The following is an 18,930-nucleotide window of genomic DNA, read 5'->3' as shown; positions in this document are numbered from 1 at the left end:
TTATAAACTTTCTATCAAATTTGAGTCAAGTTCGAATCCTGCCGGAAGTCGAAAGGATATATATCGATACATTACATCAAATTTAAAGATGCTCCACCGCTGACAAATGGTATTTTTTCACTATCAAAAACATGAGCAGACGATTTAGTATTTTTCTTCAGGTACAAAAGTTACTTACTTTACACCATTACCACCATTGGAAATTTCAGCTTCTAATTTTACTTCAAGTTAAAAATATGAAAAATAATTAATTGCGTCCCGAAAAAATTCCATGTCACTAATCCTTTATGGAATAAAGTACTGATTGCGCATGCACCAAAGGCAAAATAAATTATTTTATATTATTTTTTGTGTTAATTAGACATATATATACACGAGTAAACACCAATTATTGTTCAAATGATGAATATCATTTATGCTATGTCGGCGGTGGAGCATCTTTAAGGCAGTATAATAATCATACTACATATTGTATATCTTATTACTTTACTACATTACAATGCATAATGATTCCACATTACATAGTTAAATTGCAATACTTAAATAAAAATCTAACCGTTTTACTAGATAAATTCCGATACCGATATCAAAATATTGACGCCCACATATTTTCTTTAAAACTAAGATCGGAAGGTTTTAACCTTCTGTACCTGATCCATTTTAATGTTTTCATTACCCAGAGAAAAATTATCGCCTGTCCCCGTGACACATGGCCTGAATAAATATGTAATATTTAGAATGTGTAGAAACGTATCTAGCCCCTGTGCATTTACACGGAAAAAATCGGTGCCATAATCAAGTCTCTTTTTATCTCTCCCGACATATGTATGAATCTATTGGCATTTTGTTATCCAGAATTCCGAGAATAGCATGAGCGAAGTGATAATGATGGTTAAAAAGAGTCAAGTGCACAGCTTGCACAGCCGCCAAAGTGCGCTATGACGTAATGCATCATAGATACTTGAGGGAGCACAGAGAAAATGCACGTGGTGTATATAGACTTAGTCTCCTCGTCATATCTTCACAATCAGATCAAGTAGTGCCCCTACAATCACGTTATGACAGCATAAACACATATGAATGACGCCACAGGGCTGGAAAAATACTATTTAGATTCTGTTATAATTACATTTATAATTTGAAAGAAATGTAATTAATCAGCTGAAAGTTATCAAATTGATCGTTAACATTTTTTGATAAACCAGAATACACGACTCTCCATACCGACTAGAACGAATATACGTACCCGGCCTATTATAAATTGGTCCCTATGTGTCGTAGTGGAGCACTGCCTCAGAAAATCACTCGGGCATAGTTTTCTATACTTTTTTGTAGGTTTCTAATTATTTTACGCGTATACATGCATTTACATATTATTTTTGTCCAAAACAAATATAACTACCATTCTTAATATCTACCGTACCGCTTACAAGACGTCAAATTCACAATTTGTGGACTTGCCGTATAAATTTCCGTATAAATTATGTAAAAAAAATGCAAACAAATGTTTTATAATGGTTTGCATAATCATTGCTTTGCTCCATTAGCAGTAATAGGTACCAATAGTAGCTCTAAAGACGACATCATTTTCTGTCAAAAAGTCTTTTGAGCTACAATATTGCAGCTACATACCGACGTACCATTACAATCTTACTCATTCACAACATCGTACCCATACCGTCATCATTCATTCATTCATCATCTTCATCATCATCATCACCACATTCGTCATCATCATCGTCATCGTCATATCTCATACATGTTTCATAAATTTTGGTATCTTCATTTCGCGGATATCTAAATCGAAATATTTCCATTTTTTTTTAAATTGTTTAACTAATTGCTAGCTTGGCATTTCATGTTGGTCTTGATACTACCTGCTTTAGGCGATTAATACCACCCTAGGGTGTAACCCAGGCTGAGTTAATTAAGGGTATAAATTAGGTCATATTAATGTAAGTATTGATATAACTGACGTTATGTCCACCTCTTAACTATCTTAAAGTAAATCTGAAGTCACTTCAGGAGAAAAAATCTGATCCTGACCTGCAAAGATTTCCTTTGAAAGATTAGAGAGAGCGACGCCCAACTTCAAATATACGGCTCTTTTGATGCATAGGAACAAATTACCTGTTCTGTTCTGTTGCCTCCTCTTTTACGATGCGCTAGTCCAGGAGTGGATATAACTTCAGTGATAGTAACCCATGGAGCATCGAGGGTGCACTGAAGGTAGGATGTGGGAATGGCGCCTGCGGTCACATTGCATGATCGTAAAAAGCAGCTAAATATAGTATCTTTATCTCATGCCCCAGCCAAAAAAGGCATGTATTAATTATTTATTGTAAAGTATGAAAGTGCATTTCTCTGAAAATAACATTGAAAACATCTTATTTTCATCCTTTGACCTTTGACAGCTGAAATCACCATGAACCCGGAAAAGGTCGAATGTTCCGAATACTAACCATATCAAACAAAACGCAGCTGACCCTCTTGTGTCTTCATTAATTTTGCTTATCTCTGCGTGGTCATAAAAGGCCCAAAGTAATACTTTTCCAAATTCGTCCATTTTAAATGCTCGACATCAATAACTAGTTAGGTCATTCCAATATGGCTGCAGCCCTGTTTGTTTGTTTATACTTCCAGTCACTAGTTCTATTATAGGATAAACACATAAACGTCTTTTCATATCATTATTACATTGTCCATTGACATCATTTAATGCAGTGGAGTTTTGGGAAAATACGCAATAATTTGCAATCTTCGAACAATATTGCATGTTCTGTTTGTTGAATATCCAGAGTTTTGAACGTATGTTACAGTCAGTGCATGTATGACCTAGATCCATCAAAAGGGCTGGCGACTACAAGCTAGGTTCCATTCTTGTATGTGTCTTTGACATACATTTGGCGTATTGGAGCCCCTGTCCTTTTTTTCGATGCCAACACATGTATTGGTCGATACTAAACTCCCACACAGTATGCTAGAGTCTGTATATTATGTAATAACCAACGCGTCAAGATACCTTTGATAGAGGTGGTACCATGGTCTGGAGTATTGATTTAGTTTTGTGTCGGTACACGGATTTATCTTCATTATCATATAGCCGAGTTACATAACGTTAAACTGATTTACCAAACTGGTATGCAACCGAAACAGTCAAATTCAAGTTGGCGTTATCTTTGAAAAAAAAATACAAAGGCAACAAGAACAACACACTTAATTCATATGAGTATAAAAATAAATACTGCTTTCTCTACATATTACTCTATGCTATTCTCAGCTCAAAACAACTTTTTGTAAACGAACTGAAAAAAAGTTTTGCTGAAGCAAAGTTGTATTTATTTTGCTTTTCGAAAAGTTGCTTTCTGTATACATGAACATCATACATGTATTTGCAGTGAAAAATAAAATTAACTTTGATGTTCTCAAATTTTGCATGTAGGCGAAGCAGCCGATCGATAGCAATTGTCATTTTTAACAAATTTAGGTCATTTGATCAAAGTTTCATTTCGGGCAATGATTCAAATCTGTAACGCTGCGAAACCTACAAGTAATTTTAAAGAAAAATATGACAATGGAAAATATAGTTTTAAGCTATCGCAGACATACTCAGAACATTGTGGCAATGAAGCGCGTCATTATGCAGCTATGGTAAACAAACTCGGCTAGTATTTGCGTATAGTGAACAAGCGTAGCAAGTGTAAATATACTTGTGTAACAATTCTTCTTAAGTATAGCAATGTAATTGTTCTAATTCTTTATTTGCTTTACGAGGATTGCAAACAGTCCTAGAGTCACCTCAACACATATGACAATGCATTATATACAAGACAATACATTAGAATAACACATACAATCTCACTCGTACAAACATTCCACCACAAGAGAGAGTGTGGGGGATAGAGAGGGAGGGAGAGAGTGTGTGTGTGTGTGTGAGAGAGAGAGAGAAAGTGGAATAGAAAGATAATGTGAAGGGGGTAGGGGGTTGTTGGTGTACAAAAATAACGATTTAAAATCTTTTTGAGTCGATGATATATTCTAAAATAGGGTCAAATATTTTTGTTTGATGAATCGGGGTTATCTTCAATGCCATGTAATAATATTTTGACAAAGACATCAAGTATTAGATTAATGATAAAGTCAGGATTAGGCCCAATGGAATATATATTTTATACCTGAAAATACAACGCACGAGGAGCATAGAAACCAGAAGGCCAGCAGTTTAAGTTTGACTTTAAGTATAACACAAGTGACCAATTTACCCAAAGACTCGCGAAAGCATCAACACATATTCAATGCAAAAAACAAATAGTCCCCGCAGAAAAACGAAATTAGTTTTTAAATATTTCATGTTTGTCACGGTGAGAAACATGTATGACATGAATACGAAAGCGGTACCGTCATTTTTATTTTTATTTATTTATTTTGGAAAATAGTCAGGGAAATTTGTCGGACATATCGAAAGATGAATTTGATTCTCAGATTGATACAATAGTGAATTCCTTTCTTCCTTTGCGATATATAGGACCAGAGACTTGGCTAGTAATTTTTGAGACTTTTTAACCAAAAAGGTGAATACCGCTTCCAGTAATCGACCGAAAAATAAATAACTTCATGTGAAAAATAATTGCATTATTTATGTAGGACCAAAAACAGTTCTACCTAATTATAAAATAAGAAGACAACAGACATTCCCTGCAAAGGCATAATTAAGTCGACATGAGCTACTCTGTGTAAATTGGAAGCTCATCGACATTCCTAAACATGGAGACACATCAGTCAACCAGACGGGGAACACAGATTACACATTGCCTTAGTCGTGGTCACCCTAACAGGGAACGTGTAGTATATATCCGGATAAGCAGGTTCCGGGCTTTAGATCTAGATGTTAAGTTAAAGCAGATAGATAAATAGGCGGACGAACAACATGTATTGACATAATAAAGATGGATTTTTAGCTCAATCGATTACACTCCATTTACATCGAGACGAAAATGGCTGACGGATTTTACAGATCAACTAGGGGTTAAAGAGAGTAGATCCCTTTATCACTTAAAGTGTTGGTAAATACAAATACGTTATACCTAATCCCCTAAGTCTTTCCACTTGTCTGTGATGTTACCTAACATTGAGCCACAGTAAGCCGACATTTCTCACGCTGGTTGAACAGTCTAGTGACATGTTTCCAGGTTTGCCTTTTTATGCCTTCTCGTCTCTGATACACGATCGATTTTCTGACTGGGAAGAATAAGTTATAGTACTCCTGGAACGATTAAGTAAATTTAAAAGACAGGTTTTCCTAGAAACACATGCTACAAGCTTGCATGTTTTAATTAGCCCGGTCGAATATAACATGGTGGCAACTGTTAGGCTTCAGCGCTTACTGTTTGTCTCCTGTGTTGTGTAGGTGTAAATGCCATGATGGTTTCTTCCCCCCATCCAAGCTCGAAAACAACTAACACATTAGTCTGGCAATATTGCCTTTTAATTTGATAACAATGGAAATAATTCTGAGGATACAAATTATCGGTTCTTTATAGCTTTACAGACTCTAAAAGCAGTAGGTCAATATCTGTAGCAACCTTGACCTTGACGCTCCAATACCAATATATCGTATGAGCCAATGTCGACACCACTCCACTCCACTCCAGACACAGTTCGGCATATGACTGACAGACCAAGCTATAACTGGAAAAGCTAGCATTGTGCTTTATACACAGCTGGAACGTTAGGTTATTGCATTTAGTGTCGGATAAATACTACAGTATGTTTTTAATGAAATTGCAACAACCTGATTAGGATCACAATACTGTATCTGAACATATCTAAGGCGACCAAAAATGTTTAATGCTATTTGATAATGCTTGCACGTATCATATCTTTTTTTTTTATAATTTACATTTTATTCAGTTTTTTCATCAATACATGTAAAGTACACAAGATAACTGTGATCAATGATCATCATACATACATCATATATATTTACTCTTTCCCACGTGTGTAATCATACATGTACCCTTACACTCGTGCATAGCTTTTTCTCATGCTGTATAGATTATCAATATACATACACAAAACACTCTTCTTACTTGCTTAGATTCTTTCCTGGTCAATTAAACTTGCATACATATCCACAGTACTTTCTAATTTTTAAGTATAACATTTTATCTATTCATACATTTACATCAACATAAAGCACTTTCTTACTTAGTTTATATCTAATTTTTATTCATACATACATTTAAATTCACATATCACATTGCACTTACATTCCCGCAGAATACTTTCTAAATTTCAAAACTTACATTCCCACACATTACTTTCTTAATTGATAAGGTTGCATAAGGCTTAAGTGTTATTGTAATTATTTACAAATTCATATCTGTTACAGATATATACAGTGTATATACAGTATACAAGTGATGTCATTTTGTAAGGGTACAATAAACAAGTTTATATTAAAACAGCAAATATTGAAAAGAAAAGAAAAAATCTTTGTATTCATTTGCTTTAATTACAGTTTATAATTTGGTCAATATGACGTGTAACAGTACTATGTATTGATTATAGGAAAGAGAGAAATTATGATAGATAGAAAGATGAGAAAAGAAAGAGGAAAAAGGAGAAGAAGAAGAGTGAGAGAAAAAAAAGGAGAATGTTATTTTAGAACAAATTGGGTAGGATGGTAAAACATAAAGCAAACATGTTAATGCAAAAACATTCTTTTATAAAACTGGAAATAGTATATTGGCTTTGTGAGGGGCTATATACCAGAATACAGTTATCAGGGGAGATAATTCACTCAAATCTGATTATCTGAGGAATAAGTATTTATTAGAGAAGGGGGAAAATACACACACACACACACACATATATATATATATATGAGAATAAATATTAAATAAAACATATAACATTTATTTAATAAATCTCAAAATATTTTACATAATCATATATCTTATAATAATAGTGTTAATCAATGAGGTATTATTTATCCCAATGCCTAGAGCGTAACTAATTTGTCCCATTTTTTCCATTCCCCTTCAAATTTAAGTTTAGCGTTTTCATCCTTACATGTAGAAACGAATTTCTGGATTATGTAGTTGTCTTTAATAATGTTTATGAGAGAGTTAATACTAAGTGAATTATGTAAACATCTCACTCTATAAATATACTGTTTTATAATGATTATAATTTCATTATCTACTCTGTTACTAGGTAAAGAATTCTGATGAAGGATACCGAAAAGGAAAGTTTTTTTATTAAATGAAAATGGAATATATAAGGCTGCCAATAAAGTTTCAAGACTCTCTAGTAATTTTTGTGTTTCTTTGCATTCCCATAATAGATGGGTTATGGTTTCAGGTTCAGTGTTACACAGAATACATAAAGGGGAAGTAACTACTCCAATTTTGTACAAAAATGAGTTAGTAGTAAGAATGTGATGAATCACTCTATACTGAAACCACTGGAGTTTTGTGTTTCTTGTTACCCAGAAAGGAATTTTGTAGATTTTGCACCAAGCTATTGTATCAATGTTCTCAAAAATATTATTCCACTTTTTGGTACCAGATGGTACTATATCTGATTTTATAATGATATTATAAAAAAGTTTAGAACCTTTCTTGTCTTTGAGAATGAAGTGTAGATTAATTGGTACATAAGGATAAGAAATCTTATAAATAGAGACATCATATGCTGAAAGGAAATGTTTCACTGCGGAAATAAGACCATGGTATTGTAAATAATTTGTGTTCACTTGATATTTTTGAATAAAATCAGCAAATGAATAAAATTCGCCTGTGCTTACGTCTTTTAAAATATCATTCACAATGCAGATGTTTTTCTGATAGTAGGCCCTATAGAAAATATCTTTTCCACCAATTTTAATTTTATTATTATACCAAATAGGAACTTTCAATATATTTTCTTGTAAGAAATTATCATGATATTTTGTATTTAGCATGTACCACGATTTGAAAACATCTATCCAGAATTTATTTGAACACCTGTTTATACACACCTGAATATATTCTGAACCACAGTTTGCAAGACGGTCTAAATCAACAAAAGTTTTTAATATAATCAGCCATTTCTCATTACTCTTAGTCTCTTAAAGAGTCTTCTAATCCAAGTGAGTTTTAGAGAGTTAATAAAAGCACTAATATTGGTCATTTTCAAGCCACCATTACAATAATTCTGAACAATTACTTCCCTTTTAATCTTATCTGGTTTTCCATTCCACAGAAATTCATATAAAAGTGTGTTAAGTTTCTTAATAAATTTATCATCAGGGTTAGGAAGTGATATAAATAGGTGGTTAAATTGAGATATGAGTAGAGATTTGATAATATTAATTTTTCCGATAGGTGTTAATGACCTCCTATTCCAAATCTTAATCAGTGATTTGAGTTTAGTTAGCTTTTTGTCAAAATTAAGTTTAGGGATCTCATGAAGATTTACACTAAATTCTATTCCTAACAATGTAAATTTTTCTTTTCCCCACTGAAGATTTAGCTCAGGTAAATAATAATCCTGACTATACTTTCTACTCCCAATCCATATAACTTGAGTTTTTTCTACATTCATTTTTAAACCTGAAATTTTAGCATATTCTTTGAGTTCACATACTGCTTCCTTTAATGACCTCTCTGTTCCATCCAGTATGAGTGAAGTGTCATCAGCATACTGTGATAATAAAATTGGACAGTTATCAATATTTACACCATTTATATTTTCATTATTTCTTAATTTTGTAGCTAACACTTCTGCACAGAGAATAAATAGATATGGTGCTAATGGGTCCCCCTGTCTACAGCCCCTCTTGATATCAAAAAATGAAGATAAGTTTCCTCCCTGATTTATAGCAGAATGAACATTGTTATGTAACGTTTTAAACCAGTTTATTATACTTTTACCAAAGCCGAAGAGAAGAAGAACTTTTTCAATAAATATCCACGAAACAGAATCAAACGCTTTTTCGAAATCGATCATTAATAACATGCCAGGTATCTCATTTTCTTCAGTAAATTGCATAATATCATATATTAATCGTGTGTTCACACCAATATAACGACCTGAAATAAAACCAGTTTGATCATCACTTATTAATTTATTGAGAACAGTTTTTATCCTATTAGCTATAGATCCAGATGCAATTTTGTATACAATATTCAAAAGTGAAATTGGTCTCCAGTTTTTAATAAAATGTCTTGGTTTATCTGCTTTAGGAATACATGTTATTATTCCTTGTCTCTGTGTTATAGATAATTGTCCTGTTTGATAACCAAAATTGATTGATCTTATTACAAATTCCCCTAATTTTCCCCAAAAACATTTAAAAAATTCTGTTGTGAACCCATCTGATCCGGGACTTTTATTATTCTTCATCGATTTCAAAGTATTTCCTGCCTCTTTAAGTGAAATTTCCCCTTCTAAATTATCAGACTCATTTTCAGATAGTTTTGGTATATTATAATTATTGAGATAATGTTTTAAGTTGACATTCTGAGTATCAATTGTGTTTGAAACATCATATAATTTTTTATAGAAAGAATGCACTTCTTGTAAAATTACTTCCTGTTTAGATATAATGTTGCCATTATCAATTTGTAATTTCGGAATAATTTTCGAGGTGTAATTTCGGTTTTCTAAATTAAAAAAATAACTTGTAGGTTTTTCTCCTTCCTCTGCCCATTTTGCCCTTGATCTTATAATACTTCCCTTGATTTTATGCGATCTTATTTTCTCTAACTCATTTTTTTTCTCATGTAGTTCATCCAAGTTAACACTATCTTGTTCCTCGAGTTCTTTTATTTCTTTATTAAGAGAATCTTCTTGAGAGTTCTGTTGTTTTTTCTTATAAGATGAGAATGATATTGTTTTTCCTCTGATTTCCATAAGTAGTGTTTCCAAAAATAGCTGCTCAGATATCGTAAATTGAATTTCCGAATTTGAAATAGTTTCAATGCTATTCAGATTATAAACAGGTAAAGAATACTGTTTCTTAACTTCATCAATACAATCATTTACTGTTTTTAAGTAGTCCAAATCATGAAGAAGTGAATTATTAAATTTCCATGTTCCTTTACCTCTTTTGAATTCATTCAACTTAATTAGTATTTTTGGAAATGAGTGGTCCGATCTATAACTGGGGTCTATACCTGAATAATTAATGCTGGGTAGTAAACTTTCCGAAATAATAAAATAATCTAAACGTGCCTGTTTAATTGGATTCTTTTTTCTCCATGTAAATCTCCTAATGTTTTCATGTTGCTCCCTGAATACATCAATAAGACCAAAATTTTCAATTATCTCCAGAACTTTATCTCTAGCCTTAGGATTATTTACATTCTTATATGATTTGTCATAATCAAGATCAGGGTTTAAAACAAGATTAAAATCCCCACATATAATTACATGAGTACAATTAAATTCTTCAATCGTATCTGAAATATTATCATAAAAGTCAGGACTATCGTGGTTAGGTCCATAAATATTTACAAGAGTAATATGTGAACCTTCAATTTCTAATTCTAAAGCTATGAAATTACCTGTATTGTCTGTCTTTTCCCTAAGAACTTTAAACTCAAAATTATTTTTAAAAAGAATAGCTACTCCACGTGAATTTCCACGAAAAGACGAAAAATATGCATTATAACCCCATTCGTTTCTGATAAACTCTTCCTTGTCTTGTGTAAAATGCGTGTCTTGTAAACAGTAAATATTATGGTTCGTATCTCTTAGATATGAGAATACATCCTTACGTTTTTCTCTGCTAGATAACCCTTGCACATTAGCCGATATGAGCATTATACCTTCCACTTATCAATCGAAGAGAAGTTTTTTAGTTGTACCATCTCGGACCCAATACATAAGATAGGAAAGGTTTGAAAATAGAAAAAGTCAAGAAAGGAGATAAAATAAAGTAGAGCTAAAGAAACAAAAGACATTAAATAGGATAAGGTCTTGGACTACTACTCAAATACGTACATAAATTACTGGTTCAGAGTAAGGATCTCGCTACCATCAATCAACATGCGATTGAAACCGGAAACCGTTAACTAAAAAAAGAGATTGGCCATTCGGAACCACTGAGGTTTACAACATACATACGCATATGTGGCTTAGTTCCGAAAGAAATAAAAGTTCCGGATTTTTCAATGTAAAAGAGGAAACCAAAGCTCGTTTCGCAAATAAATGTTTTACACAATAATAACTTATTTAGCAAAAGACTAGGAAATATAATAGAAAAAAATATATTTTTCAGACACATACCAGCCGAAGCGGCAAAAGTATATGAGAGCTTAATAAAAATATAAATATATAAACTGATAAATAAATAAGACCATAAAGAAATCATCAATCAATGGAGTATATGGTTAGACAAGTTAAGTAATTTTTAACTAGGTAATTTAATTAACAGTAAATAAGTATTTCGATTGATAAAAAGGTAACTATATAGCATCGATTTAAGATAACATAAAGAAGACAATATGAACGTATCACTTAGTCTTACCGTAATTGAGCATTTTATCCCTTTACATTGATTTTTATATATGAGGATATTACGCTGTATTAAGAAAAATATTCTGATTCATATATATATACTTAACAATATGAAGGGGAGCAACATAAACGCTGACCACTAAGCAGTCAAATTATACAATATACTGTACAGTATCCTAAGAAACAATACAATAAATCAATAAATAAATAAGAATACAGTACCGTATTGAGAATACATTAATGAAATGTACGTAAACCTGTACACTTACCGGTTGCGTCAGAGAATTTCCATAATTAATCCATATGAATAAATCACTATCTCACAAGAAAAGAACACGTTTAATATATGAATTATCCGATATGAAAAGAAACTATGATGTTCAATGTACACGGGTTGGCGGCACCTCGAAGTGCCTTTAAATGTCTTTACCAACCTTCTTCAAAAGCCAGTTAATTATCTTGAAAACACAATCACAGTCTCCTAAAATTTCCATCGTTCATGAGGTATTCCTCGCTCAATGGTGTGTCCATAAACAGTCTGCGTTTTTTCCCGTTAGTTAGTACCGCAAATAATTTCCCATCAATACTGTATGTATTTTTGACACACTTCAGACGAAACGCGTCTTTCAGTATCTGTTGGTTATTCCTCGTAAGATCCTCAAATATGACTTGCCCACTACCCCGAAGTTTCTTCCGTGCACGTATAATGTCATGTTTTTTCCTTCGTGACGTGAATTTCACAATTATGTTCCTGGGCTTCGTTCGGGTGAAATTTCCCAGTCTGTGCGCGATATTAATGTCATTCTTATTCAGACTGACTTCCAATTTGTCCGTCACAAATCTTACTATTTTCTCGACACATTCTTCTACGGATTCATTTTCTGATTTATCCTCTAGTCCAATAATTCTAAGTGAATCTTTTCTTCCATGCTGCTCCAGGTCGTTAAGCTTGATTTCTGTCTTATCTCTCGCTGCATGTAGACTTTCTATTTCTTTCTCTAGACTGCCCACTGTCTTCCGGAGATCTTCATTGTCCGTTTCTAACTCGTAAATTCTTCCTTCTAGACGTTCAGTGATTTCTTTGTTTTCTGCGTGTATGTCCATTTTTAGTTGTTTGATCTGCCTATCAAGGTAGTCTCGTGTAAGCATAGAGGAAAGAAGTTCATCAAGTCTATCTTCTACTGTTCGTCTATCTTTCACTTCGCCACCACATCCACTTTGGCGTTTTTCAGGTTTACTTGTAGAACCTCCCCTCGTCGTCATTCCTGCAGCTTTTTCTTGAGTAGGTAGTGGCATGGTTAAGCTGACAATACTCCAAAACAACTTTACAGGTATATAGAGATCCAGGTAAATCTTTGTAGCTACATGTACATGAGGTGAGTAGTAGTCACCGTAGCGATTTAGTCCATATTCAAAAAGTTAGTTGCTTCAAATTACACTTTTTAGAATATCACTTCCAAAACAAATCCAATATTCCGAAAGTCTGTTCTACATAACAAAACCGAGCCAAACATGAACTTTTGAAGCCATCTCGAAAAGGTGTTTTGTTATAGTTTTTGCAGAGCAAAAAAATCTTCGACTGTCCACTCGCTACGTGACGTCACCTCCTCACGTATCATATCTTGGAAAGTTGTATCAGAATATTTCTAAGCAGGTAGTATCAACTACAGTCAATTCTAGGGGCAACAACTGTAGTGAAGATAATATTTTGAATGAGTTTTTTAAAGACTGTTCGAATGAACTACTGTCGTGTCTTGCTAATGTTTTCAATAATATACTCCAGTCTTGTTTTTTTCCAGAGTCGTGGTCAAAAGGTTGTATAGTACCAATTTACAAAAAAAGTGATATCAATTACTCAAAGAATTACAAGGGGTTGACATCAATTAGTTGTATGGGTGAATTATACACTTTGAGAGTGAATAAAAGGCTGATGAAATGAGATCACAAGTATAATGTAATAACAGATGCCCAATTTTCATTAAGCCTGGATGTTCCACAATTGGTACAAATTTCGTTTTACAAAATTGATATACAATGTACAAAACTTTTTTTAAAAGGCTTTACAGATCAAAAGAAAGTATTTGATCTAATTGGTAGAAGTATTTGATGGAATAAAGTTATAAATCAGGGAACGATAGAAGAAACATGTTAAAAATCATTCAATCGCTGTATCCAAATATTAAATATTGCATTATAATGGATTTTTTTCTGAATACTATATAAACACGATCCGTCTATTCCAAGGCGAAATACTACATTTATGTATCACCGAATTTGCACAGTTTATATGTCATTGATTGTGAAATGTGTTTTATAAAAGAGAACAGTCCATCCATAGAAATTGGTTCGATTATACTTGTTTTTAATTATGTATGCATATGATATATATAGTTCTGCTCGCTGAGTCGCCCAAGTCTCTGCAACAAATTGATTGATACGTTATATAAATATAATAACGATTGTAAGTTGACTCTAAATGTTTACAAGACAAAAATACTGATTTTCATAAACGGGATAGACTGAGGAAAACTGAAAATTGGACTTATAATACATGTTAATATTGATGTAGTCGACGGATTAAATTATTTTGGAATGTTATTTTATTACAATGACAAATAAATAAAAAAGAAATAAGAAAATTCAAATTCAAATTACAAATGAAGGTAAGCAGCTTTTTTTTCCATAAGTGGTAGTAAGTTGAAAAATCATGCTTTTAATATTTCGACCCATTGCTCTCTATTTTGCAATATGCATGGTAAATTTGGGGACATCATAAAGCTCCTAATGTAGAAAAGGTGCACACTATTTTTTGCAATACCATGTTCTTGGAGTAAATAAAACAACATGTAATGATTTTGTCTATTTAGAACTAGGAATATTACCTTTGTGTTTAACCTGAAAAAGAATAAGAATTTTGAATTATTTGATAAAACGAAACGGTACCTCTAACTATATTTTAAAATAATGTTTAGATAATATGATTAGATGAGTCGATAATCAACATTAAAAATGAACTAGCAAAGCTATGAAAGTTACGCTGACTGTTATACATTTAAAATTATTGAGAATAGAATTAATGAGGTACATAGACAAGAGGTTATGAAAAATGCAAATAACACAACATGGGGTATACTGTATAAACATTCAATTGATGATATTTGTTTCCAATTTATTGATTCGCGCCAAAATTATGTTTAAAAATATTATTACAAAAGACCAAGTGTTTTCAAATAAGTTAAATTGTTAAGTGTTAACAAAGTTAAATAATTACAAAAATACCGGCAAAATTTGTTCATTTTGCTTTTAATAATAAGTCAGAAAAGATCAAAAGTTTACTAACATTTGGCTGGAAACTTAATGTTTATGGTATCTCTCCATCTCTTTTGTAGTATAAGTAGTATATTTGACATGTTGTAATTTGCACTTATGGACCTAAGGTCCACGGAATAAAAGCAATTAAATTGAAGTGTTTGATTCATGAATTTATTTTCTATATAAAGTGATTCACTATCCCCCAAGTGCATGACCAACACATCATATTCGTACGTAATAGAGAATACATTATAAGTGTTCTAAGTTTTATTTTGGCAAATGTTAAGAAAGACAAAAGTTGCAAAAACTGGTCCTCATGCAACATTAGAAAATGGTCCAGTTACATTGTAATATTGGCTTAAAACTAATCTAAAATTTTGTCGATTTTGATACAAATTCTATACAGATGTAAAGCAATGTGTTAAGACAACATTCCCTTCTATTAATTCACCATTTTATCTCTCAAACAAAACAGCATTTCTAGGATTATATTTACAAGGTGGGGACACTACACGGGGTTGTAATGTGATGAAAGTCTCAGAGAGTCAATAAAACCTGTGATAATGTTTGAGACGGAGTTTGTTCCTTTGGAAACGTTATAAAACGCTTTTAATTTCCAATATTAAATACCGGTATGTAAATTAACATTTTCTCAGACGTTTGATCATGACCTCATTATTACAATCACAATATTAGAAATTGGAAATTTATATTCGTACAGTATTTTATTCGTTGTTTGACTCATTTTTAAATGAAATTAAGTAAGACATGCTAATTAAGTAGATATGTAGGGTACTGTAAACAAGAATACTATGAATCGTCACCATGAACATTAATACATGTATTTATAATCTGTAAGGGTTGTTCTTACATTTTTTTCTTTTTGTTCTAAATGATTAATCTATAATTATAAATTTAAGTATAGTTTGTGATTCATTCCATTGCTTCACAAAGCAGAATCAGAGGGCGTACATGACTGTGTCAGTTACCGATCGGAACATGTGGGTACAGATTTTATATATTATACTTCCGCAGTCACTATACTGAGTGATCATGATATGTAACCATCAAGTTGTGTCCTGCGTTCCGTTTGTTTGGCTATAACCGGAAGAAGGACATTAATTGAGTCCCTCGATCGATCAATCGAAGACCACAAATACTATATATCGACGTGGTAGGCAGGGTTTTGTATCGGATAGTAGGGGTCGTGGGATTTTATCTAAAAAATAATATCAACGTTAACGTTACATCATTTCTACAAACACCTAGCTAGTAAATGTGACAATATACATATGTACCTATCCCCACATCTCCTGATATGTGGTCATAGTAACTGATTCTGATCTAAAGAGCCTTCATTTCACTCTGGTCGATGACGGAGTAAAGCGAATGGAAGTAACGTTAACTCTGATAGATCGGATTCTGAATTTGAGTTTGGTCTATAGCAAGAAGCAGAGTTAAGCCGAACACTGGACGTAAGAAAGAAGTACACCAGAAGTATTTTTGAGATGTTATATAGACGTAAAGCGCATGCGGTTGAATCGGTGAATTCGGCGGTAGTGTGGAATTCAGCGAGATCGTACTATAAAATGGGTAAAGGTTCCACTCGTGACAGGGAGGTGTGGAGGACAGATATCAAACTATCAGTAATAATTCGACCCATTCATTCTGCTCTTTGTGAAGATATATGTCAGTAGCTTCGAATTCCATCGACACATTTCGACAATGATATTAATAACCATTATCATGATTATGCATGGTACATATAAATATACGTATGTACATGTATTTAAGTTTCTGGTTTCGATAGAAGTAGGTGACTCCCTTAATTGTATGTGGTAGATCAATTAAACACGATTTCTTCACGATTTTAAGCTTGCTTTCAATAACGAGCATTTTTATGCTATGGAGATATGACCAAAAAAACAAGTGTTATCTAAAACCGCAAGCAAAAGCGATTTATGGACGGGGTTAAACGAAGGGAAGTAACTCTGGTATATCATAATAATATATAGAGTACGCTTTGATTAATCCTTGATTACGTATAAGTCTATTTAAAGACTACTTTGTTACGTCATGTTGTGTATCTTAAATTTTACGTTTTGAGATGATGACAAAGTTTTAATGATGGAATGCGAAACTAAACTATTTTGAATAGTTATATATTTATTTTGCTTGCAATAGCATTTTCATTGGCTTAAAAACACAGTATTAGCCAATAGCGTAAATGATGACGTCGTTTATAGCGTCGCATTTGATTGGATGATGTATAGTGATTTCTAAGAGAAAAGAGTTCACCTATATAGTGGAATATTACAGGTTAAATAATCGAACTAAGGGGATTAACCTAAATCTGTTACATTGTCTTAGAGTAACATACAGTTTATAAGGTTTTATGGTGAAAACATATGTGGTATTTTTCACCCGAGTGAAAACACCAGTTTTGAGTTATTTTTTTCACTTTTGGTATTTTTAATCAATACTGACCAATCCGAACGCAGCATTTGCAATGAAAATACCGTTTTGGCAGGAATACCTGCATCATTCCTATTGTTTTTAATTCTAATTGTTGAAGCATAATTGCGTAGCATTATTTCCCTCGAAATTGTCCCATCTGTGTGAAACTATTCAGTAGTAGGTGGCAAAATTGCAGCTACATGTTAAGAACTAGAAGAGATGTGGGAAAAGAAGCCAAATAAATAGAATATATGAATATATATATTGTTTCTTGATGCTACATGTAACTATTACAGAGGTGGTTTTTTTAAAGAAAATTTGTATATTGTGAAGTGTAATCTTTGATATATTTCACTCGTTCTTCGATTGGCACTCGTGAAAAATAATCCCACCTCACACGATGAAATATAGCTGTTATTCATCAAGAAACAAGGAATATATGTTTTATGTTTATATTTCATATACTTTATTTATCAAAAAGTTATACTTTATGGAAAATACTAGGACGTAGATGATCGAGACTTATAAATCGTTGGAAAGGATTTGTGTAGGCTTTGCCTGTTGTCTGATCCATCTTTTAATACTTTAATATTTTATAATTTATATTGTATTTATGTTTATCATTTTTATATATGGCAAGCCGTTTTGATATTTAAAACATAATAGCTTAAGTTAAAAAGTTATTTAGCTTAAGTTCAAAAATGTTTAGCTTAAGCTAAAAAGATTTCAACTTAAGTTAAAAAAAGTTTTTTTGCATAATCACTTTTTTTTCACTTAAGTCAAAAAATAAGTTGAAATCTTTTTGACTTAAGCTGAAAAAAGTGATAATGCAAATAAACCTTATTCAACTTTAGCTAAAAACATCCGGTTGTAGATAAGTAAATCGTTTTCCAATATTCCACCTGCCATCCCCTTATATTTATAATGGGTTAGGCTAGACCATTTGTAGGTGTTCCCGACAAGCTTGAACAGCCATATTGCAAAATGGCCGACGACGTGCTATCAGCAATTCAGATAAATATTTGACCGGTATCTAATCAACTACTTCAAGGTAACCCCAACAAGAAATGTTTTCTGCTTAGAAGACATTGTAAATATGGCGCCTTCCATTATTTTTCAAGATAGCCAACTTGCTAGTAAGAAAATAAAGGTGTTGGATTTGAATAATGCCTTAGAAATAATTTTTCGTTAAAAAAAACCTGGTTTATATTAAATAATCTTTTCAGCTTAAGTAAAAAAAACTTTTCAGCTAAGTTTAAAAACTGTTCTGCTTAAATTAAAAAAAACTTTTCAGCTTAAGTTAAAAAAAACTTTTCAGCTTGGTTGTGATTAATTGTAGCTGGTCTAATTTGACTTTTTAACAAATGCAATATTTTAGATGAGCAACAGGTGAATATGTTTAATGAACATGTGACTTAACAGTTAACATAAAATGCAACGTGCAATGGGTACTCGGCATATAAATATGCCGCCATCTTCAAGTTAGGCAGTTGACATATGTTGAGCGTTCGTCCCTGTGAGGAAGGCTCTGGGTTCTGTCCCCTGGCCGAGACACACCAAAGTCTGTAAAAATGGTAGTTTCTGCTCCTGCTTAGCGCTCAGCAAAAAAGGAGTGGGACGACTGGTTCGCCCGTTGTCAGTATAATGTGACCG

General features: G+C 32.6%; 1 protein-coding gene across 1 annotated transcript; it reads right to left on the bottom strand.

Moving 5' to 3' along the window:
* Nucleotides 1-10,560: 10,560 nt before the first annotated feature.
* Nucleotides 10,561-13,109, bottom strand: LOC138325599 (chromosome partition protein Smc-like). Its single transcript, XM_069271371.1, has one exon. The coding sequence runs from the start codon at nucleotides 12,802-12,804 to the stop codon at nucleotides 11,980-11,982; it is 825 nt and encodes a 274-aa protein (XP_069127472.1). The 5' UTR covers nucleotides 12,805-13,109; the 3' UTR covers nucleotides 10,561-11,979.
* Between the last annotated feature and the right edge of the window lie 5,821 nt (nucleotides 13,110-18,930).

This window comes from Argopecten irradians, chromosome 6, assembly GCF_041381155.1.
Source record: "Argopecten irradians isolate NY chromosome 6, Ai_NY, whole genome shotgun sequence".
Lineage (NCBI taxonomy): Eukaryota > Metazoa > Mollusca > Bivalvia > Pectinida > Pectinidae > Argopecten > Argopecten irradians.
Note: the sequence above shows the minus strand (reverse complement) of the source record. Positions and strands in the feature narration are given on the sequence as shown.

Excerpts from the sequence above, each read along its gene's own strand:
- LOC138325599 (XM_069271371.1), bottom strand. The coding sequence starts at position 12,804 with ATGCCACTACCTACTCAAGAAAAAGCTGCAGGAATGACGACGAGGGGA.